Source organism: Borostomias antarcticus, assembly GCF_949987555.1.
Source record: "Borostomias antarcticus genome assembly, chromosome: 6".
In the NCBI taxonomy this organism is placed as follows: domain Eukaryota; kingdom Metazoa; phylum Chordata; class Actinopteri; order Stomiiformes; family Stomiidae; genus Borostomias; species Borostomias antarcticus.
In genome coordinates this window covers 25,957,660-25,965,159 of record NC_140239.1, presented here as the reverse complement: position 1 = coordinate 25,965,159, position 7,500 = coordinate 25,957,660, and the positions used below count along the sequence as shown (strand labels likewise).

Sequence of the window (7,500 nt, the reverse complement as noted above, 5' to 3'; positions counted from 1 at the left end):
ATTGGCGGGTGGCGGGTGTTAATTTTCAGCCCTGTTTGTGATGCACACACACACACACTCCGCCCCGTATACCTGGAACTCCGTCTGCGCGTCCCCCCGGGCTGCCGGCAGAGGCTCTGGCGTCATGGCGACGGTGGGGGAGGCGGGGTCCGTGTGCTGCTGGGGCGGCGGTGGCGGTGGCGGCGGCAGTGCCGGCGCCGGGCTGGTCGGCCCCTCCTCCACCTCCTTCTCGAAGTCTCCCTCCGACAAGTCGTCCATCACGCTCATCACGGCCTGGCGGTGAGCCTGCCTCTCAGCCTGGTGAGAAACCGGAGGTGAGCGGCGTTCGCCACGGAGAGGGGGAGGAGGGAGGGAGGGACGGAGGCAGCGCGGTGGCAAGACGCGGAACGTTCCGGCTGTCCGGCCGGCTGTCATCAAGCGCCTACTGTTTACTGTTTGCCCGTGGGTCGGGCCGCTCTGGCGTGAATAACAGGACGTGCGTTTCAAAGCTACATAAACTGTACAGTCAGACCTCCACACTGTTTTCCCACAGCGTGTTGTTCATGTGTTTTGTGGTGGAGCGGCTGGAGAACGTTGGAACAGATCCTCCAATTGTTCCTAGAAACAGGAAATGAGAGGGACATTCGGGGGAGGCGTTCCTATGCTAAACACGTTTCTATGCTATAGAGAGGGAGAGAGAGAGAGGGAGAGAGAGAGAGAGAGAGGGGAGAGAGAGGGAGAGAGAGAGAGGGAGAGAGAGGGGAGAGAGAGGGAGAGAGGGGAAGAGAGGGAGAGAGAGGAAGAGAGAGGGGGAGAGAGAGAGGGAGAGTGAGGGAGAGAGAGAGAAAGAGATAGGGAGAGAGAGGGAGGGAGAGAGAGAGGGAGAGGGAGAGAGAGAGGGAGAGAGAGGGAGAGAGAGGGGAGAGAGAGGGAGAGAGGGAGAGAGGGGAAGAGAGAGGGAGAGAGAGGGGGAGATAGGAGAGAGAGAGGGAGAGAGAGGGGGAGAGAGGGGGAGAGAGAGAGAGAGAGAGGGGAAGAGAGAGGGAGAGAGAGGGAGAGAGAGAGAGAGGGAGAGAGAGGGAGAGAGGGGAAGAGAGGGAGAGAGAGAGGGAGAGAGAGAGGAAGGGAGAGAGAGAGCAAGAGAGAGGGAGAGAGGGGGAGAGAGAGGGAGAGAGGGAGGGAGAGAGGGGAAGAGAGAAGGAGAGAGAGAGAGAGAGAGAGAGAGAGAGAGAGAGCAAGAGAGAGAGATATTTGAGTGAATGGAAGCTGAAGTGAGTGTCTTCACAGCCCTATCCTCTCTGTGACCTCAAGAGAAAGGGTCACTCTTCAGGCTCCTGTTTGACCTCTGACCTCCATAAACTCCTAATCAGCTTGTTACACGGATCACAGACACAGACCACACACACAAACACACACACACATTCCCATACACATTCTCACTCTGTCTCTCTGTTTCAGGGCATTTACACACACACACAAAGACACACACACACACACATTTACATTCTGTCTTTCTGTTTAAGGGCATTTACACTCACACACACACACACACACGCACACACACAAACATTCTAAGGCCATTTTATACTTTCACTGTTGGATTCCTGAATTTCCACTGTGTGTGTGTGTGTGTAAGGGAATGCTGTGAGTTATGTTTTTGAACTCAGATGACCTCATGGCCTGGTCAGTGTTTTCTCTTCTGACTCCTCCCCACAAACCTCTGACCCCTGTACCCTGACCTCTCCTACACCACGCCCCTTTTATGACCGTGACCGTCCCTGACCTTATGGCGAACCCATCAGGACATACAAAATGCACAAACACACACACACCTAAATCATATGGATTACTGCCTTCACGGCACAGAGATAGCACTAGAAAGGAACTAGTCACAACAGCCCCGAGCCCCAGTACGCGACTGACATTCACTAAACAGATTAGATAAATGATGAGTTTGTAGCTGTCAATGTTTATTTTCAGATTAGCAGTAATAGTAAGTGTATACAAGCATATAAGTTTAACAAACTGCAATTAAGCGATTACAGTATGAACACCATTCATTCCTTGTCCATCCATGATTAAATACGTTTTAAAATAAAGCAAGATCAAAATGTCGTAGCGTAAAGGTGAGTCCACTGATTAACATGCATCTCTAAAGCAGAAAAACAAATACTGCTGCTAATACAACACACACACAAATGAGCGCGCACACACACACACACAGATGGGACAACTTAACGTAACAGACAAAACAACTTCACTTACAGTACAGACAGGACATTTCAGGTCAGCAACTGAAAGACTTCTCATCTCTTACTAACTTCTTCCTCTGGAGTCCTCTCTCTACCTCCTCCAATCCTCTATCCATCCCCTCTTACACTCGTCCCACACGACCCTCACCCTCTCTCTCTCTGTCTGTTTCTCTCTCTCTCTCTCTGTCTCTCTCTCCCTCTCTCTCTCTCCTCTCTCTCTCTCTCTGTCTCTCTCTCTATCTATCTCTCTCTCTCTCTCTCTCTCTCCCTCTCTCTCTCTCTCTCTCTCTCTCTCTCTCTCTCTGTCGTCGGCCCCGGCGACCCTGCGTCCGCCCTCCTCTCTGGTGATTGGTCAGCTGTGAGGTGTGTGATTTACGCGGAGGGCTCCTTTACAGAACAGATGTTCTATTGCCCCCGCTCCACCCTAAGGCGCACACACACACACACATCTGGGCTGTAGCCAGACAGGCTGGCTAGAATTATGGCTCATAGCCGGTGGGGTGGGAGGGGGGTGGGGTCAAAGGGGGAGGTCTCAGAGTGATGAGGGCCAGGGATTTGTAGAGAAGAGAACGGGGTGGGGGGGGGGGTGCAGAGGGGTGTCTGGCAGGCTGACTGAGTGTGACTGAGTGTGTCGATGGGAGGGGGGGGGGGGGGGTCTCGTGATACATGGGGTTTATACAGTATGTCCATCGAGTGTGTGTGTCTTGGCGCGTGAGCGAGACCGAGGATTGCGGCAGGGTTGAGGTCAAGGGTTAGGTAAGCCTCGGGATTGACAAGGCAATTGGGAGGTGTGAGGGTCAGGGCCTATGGAGTTCACACACACACATACACACACGTGCGCACACACGCAGTCGCACACACACACACACACAAACACACACACATACACAGACACAAATATGCATGCACACACACACACACACACATAAACACACACACACATACACAGACACAAATATACATGCACACACACACACCCCTACACACACATACAGTAGTGTTCTAGTGTTCATTTAGAAAATGCTATTATCAACTATATTAGCTTCTATAGCAACTACATTTAAAGTCTAAGGGGCGAATTCACTAAAGCAAATTGCGCCCGCTAATTGCACCATAATATTGCGCGTCAGTTGCGCCCGCTATGTGCTCCGTTTTAAAAACCTATTCACTAAAGACATTGCGCTAATAATATCCCAGCGCAAACACGCCCATTCGGTGTTTGCGGCTGAGTGCAATTTGCTGCTGATATAGGAAATTACTATAAATACTGCGCATACAGCGCATACAACTCGTATGCATATCATTGGACGATGGCAGACAGAAAAAGAAAGATACGATTTTCAGACAGCGAACTTGAAGGCCTCACGGACGAGGTTCAAAAACATGTCTCACAGCTTTCGGCAAAAAATATCACGACTGCAGCAAAAAATCATATTTGGGGTTTAATTTCCCAATCAGTCAGTGCCATTTGTGTGTGTAAACGCGGAAGACTGCAAACGGAGGTGGAATGATTTAAAAAGACGAACAAAGGAAAAATTGTCATTTTATGTTATGCAAGTTGCAGCACGATGATCTGGCATACTTTTGGGGGAGTGTATAACATTGCCCCACCGGTACGATCTAGGCATCTAAACGGCTTTTCAGGATTCCAAATGTGCACTCAATCACACCGCGCGTCCTGATGTGAGCCCGGTTGTACCCCGCCTCTCCAACGTTGGAAGGATTACGCACGGGAGTCATCATCCATGGCTGAAGATGATACCTGCCGTCACCTATGATACAAAAGCAAAATATTTTCAAGACCATTCAAATAAAACAAATATTGTGTAGGCTATGTTTTTATTTATTTATTTATACCCGGCCCCCAGCCGTTCAATGAACAGCTATAGGGAATGCGCAGTTTCGCGTATAGACTATTATACGCACAGTTTCGTGCTATGTAGGCTATTATATTCATTGGGGGAGCTTGGACTCGCTGGGGACGGGTGGAGAGACGCATAGTCAACTGAGCCTCCCCAGACGCGACTTCATCCTCCAGTTGGCTGAAGAGCTGCGCGCTCTGGTGTCCAAACAGTTACCGCGGTGGTTCTAGTGTTAAATCAAAAAGTGACCTTCTTCTAAATATTCTCTCACGAACAACATGCCTGGCATTGCGATGCATTCGCCACTCAACAATCCCTGCTGCCATGATCAGTGGAAAGGCTGGCCATGACACCCCTTGCGCTTAAATACCACCACGTTTCTGAAAACGGTATTAATTTCACTTTAACTGCGTGAGGCAATTTGCGCCGATGTTTGTGAATTGGGCGGGTTTTGCAATAATGTTCATTTGCATAGAAAGGGGAACATTCTCCGCCCATATTACCTAATTTAAATATGAGCTAATAACACCGGCGCAGAGCAACGCAATGACGAACGCAACGCAGTTAATACCGTATTTCACCCTTTGCGAGGGCTTTGTGAATAGCAAACATAATTTTTGACTTATTTGCACAGGATTTGCGTCAGGAAAAGCTGCGCAATCCTTTAGTGAATTCGCCCCTAAAAGTCTTCTTCAGCTCTGTGATGCAACAGACAGCTACGTAGCCAGACCAGATAGAATACGCTGAAGATGGATGGAGGTATAGAATTCTTGCAGTGTCTGGTAATGGTCAGCACCTCCCCCAATCTCTCTCTCTCTCTCTCTCTCTCATTTCCACACAATGTCTTTATTCCATAGTAGTGGATAATAGAAAGAACAGCTGGCTGCAATTCTCCAGCGAGGGGAAGAAAAAAACGACCACGGAAATCTGGAACTAGTTAACCTCTGTCTCACAGCTTTCTCTCTCTCTCTCTCTCTCTCTCTCTAACATACAGACGCACACACTGACTCTGAGACACATACACAAACACACACACACACACACACACACACACACGAGTGGAGTAGTGAGTTTGTCTGCTGCAGGTCGTTAGTAAGCTGTGGTTGAGAGAGAAAGGTGTTGGAATTCACAGTGACAGGAAACCACACACACACACTCACCTATACTATCTGTCTATCAATCAGTCTACTTCTTTACCTCACTAACTATCTACTCTAAATAAACAGATAGACAGAACTCTTTTCAAAACCCTAAAGGGTTTTTTCTGACCTGAAAAGGGTTCCACTACTGTTCCAAAAGGTTCTAAAGCACACTATACGTATAGTACTGCTATTATCTAAGAGTGTATCTTTCTACTCTTTCTATCAATCTCTCTCCATCAGTTTCGCTCTCCCTTCATCTCTCTATCACTCTCTCCCTATCTCTCTCTGTATCGCTCTCTCTCACCCCCCTCTCTCTCTCTTTCTCTCTCTCTCGCTCTCTCTCACCTCTCTTTCTCTCTCTCTCACCTCTCTCTCTCTCCATCGCTCTCTCTCACCTCTCTCTCTCTATCGCTCTCTCACACCTCTCTCTCTTTCTCTCTTTCACCTCTCTCTCTTTCTTTCTCTCTCTCTCACCTCTCTCTCTCACCTCTCTCTCTTTCTCTCTCTCACCTCTCTCTCTTTCTTTCTCTCACCTCTCTCTCTTTCTCTCTCTCTCTTTCTCTCTCACCTCTCTCTCTCTTTCTCTCTCTCACCTCTCTCTCTCTCTTTCTCTCTCTCACCTCTCTCTCTCACCTCTCTCTCTCACCTCTCTCTCTCTCTCTTTCTCTCTCTCACCTCTATCTTCCAGCGGCTGATCCACTCATCCCTCTGTCTCCTGCTGATGTAATAGGGGTCTCCTGCCTGAAATGTCACTCTGGGCACAGGCCTCCTCCGCAGGCGCCCGCTATCCCCCTGCACACACACACACACACACACACACACACACGCGCGCGCGGTTCCGTTGGAACACCAAAATATTCACGTTATGTATATTCCCCATTCAGGATGTGTTACTGTTAGTCGCTCTCCGTAAGCATATGGTAATTAACAGCGTAACAGAATCAGGTGTACAGTACGCATGCGGGGAGGAGAGGCGCGCGGCTCTTACCTCCATCTTGGGCGAGTCACAGGCGCTGTCGTCTGTCTCGTCTGAGAAGAGAAGGGAGATGGTCAGGTGGATGTGCAGGTGTGTGTGTGTGTGTGTGTGTGTGTGTGTGTGTGTGTGTGTGTGTGTATGCGTGCGTGTACTCACGCCTCTCGGGATGCTCTAGTTTCCGGCGGCCGCGTTTCCTGCGAGGGGAGGGGTCAGGCTCCTCCGGGGGGGTTGGGGGGGCGTTAACACAGGGGTCAGAGTTCACCAGGTCCTGAGAGAGAGAAAGAGAGAGAGAGAGAGAGACAGACAGACAGACAGAAAGAGAGAGAGAGAGAGAGAATGAATGAGAGAGAGACAGAGAGAGACAAGGATAGAGAGAAAGAGAGAGACAGAAACAGAGAAAGAGAGAGACAGAGAGAGAGAGAGACAGAGAAAGAGAGAGAGACAGATAGGAGAGTTTCAGCTGTGGTAGAAAAATTGACTGTTCTTAATGTGACTTTTCAGATGGCGACACACATACACAAAAGGACACAAACGCACGCACACACACACACACACACACACACACACACACACACACACACACACACACACACACACACACACCATGTCTATTACAGTCTATGCTTGTTAGCATGATGTTCAGCAGGTACGCCTGGGGAAGAGGCTCTGCACAGGATCAGTCAGAATGACCCCCTCAGTCCAGACACACACACACACACACACACACACACACACATACACACAGTCTGATGGTCCTCCAGGCTGCCGACGGGCACTGGGAGTGTTAAAAAGTGCTCCGTTCATTAGCAGCCATAAGGGCAGCCGTGTGTGTTTAATGAAGCTAGCTGAGGATGCTAGCTGAGGATGCCAGCTAACAGTCAGGAGGTGCTGCTCATACAGTATGTGTTTATTAGAGCAAAGAACTTCATAATAGTATTTTGGTGAAATTACCTATTGATTTTTGACTTTTTTCTCTTTTTCTTCAAGTATCAAAGGCGTACACCTGATGAAACCAGCTAAAACAGTAGTACACAATGTGTTTAATGATGCTAACCGCTAATAGTCGACCAACTCCAACAGGCTGGCAGCTTTTATAGGTTTGTTGCTAACAGACTAGCTGGTTTTATAGATGGGTCGTTAAGAAGGGGGCGCGAGTGGAGCTCAAAGGCAACGCTAACGCGAGCTAGTGCTAACAGTCCTGTCGAGACTAATGAACAGGTGAGAATATCCATAAAACACAGGGGCTCTGGACGAACTGCACCAAACACAGAAAGAAACAGAAATAAGAT

The 7,500-nt window shown here is 49.1% G+C and overlaps 1 protein-coding gene across 2 annotated transcripts in view; it reads right to left on the bottom strand.

Annotated features, from left to right (window-relative positions):
- Positions 1 to 7,500, bottom strand: part of dnmt3aa (DNA (cytosine-5-)-methyltransferase 3 alpha a) — a 20,706-nt gene that overhangs the window by 8,963 nt on the left and 4,243 nt on the right. The window contains exons 3-6 of one of the 2 annotated variants that reach the window (XM_084439927.1): positions 6,368 to 6,479; positions 6,224 to 6,264; positions 5,911 to 6,027; positions 73 to 297 (exon numbers count right to left, since the gene is read on the bottom strand). In XM_084439927.1, coding sequence (XP_084296053.1) covers positions 73 to 297; positions 5,911 to 6,027; positions 6,224 to 6,264; positions 6,368 to 6,479 — 495 coding nt within the window. The remainder of the gene's footprint in view (positions 1 to 72; positions 298 to 5,910; positions 6,028 to 6,223; positions 6,265 to 6,367; positions 6,480 to 7,500) is intronic. The other variant, XM_084439928.1, reaches the window with a different exon arrangement.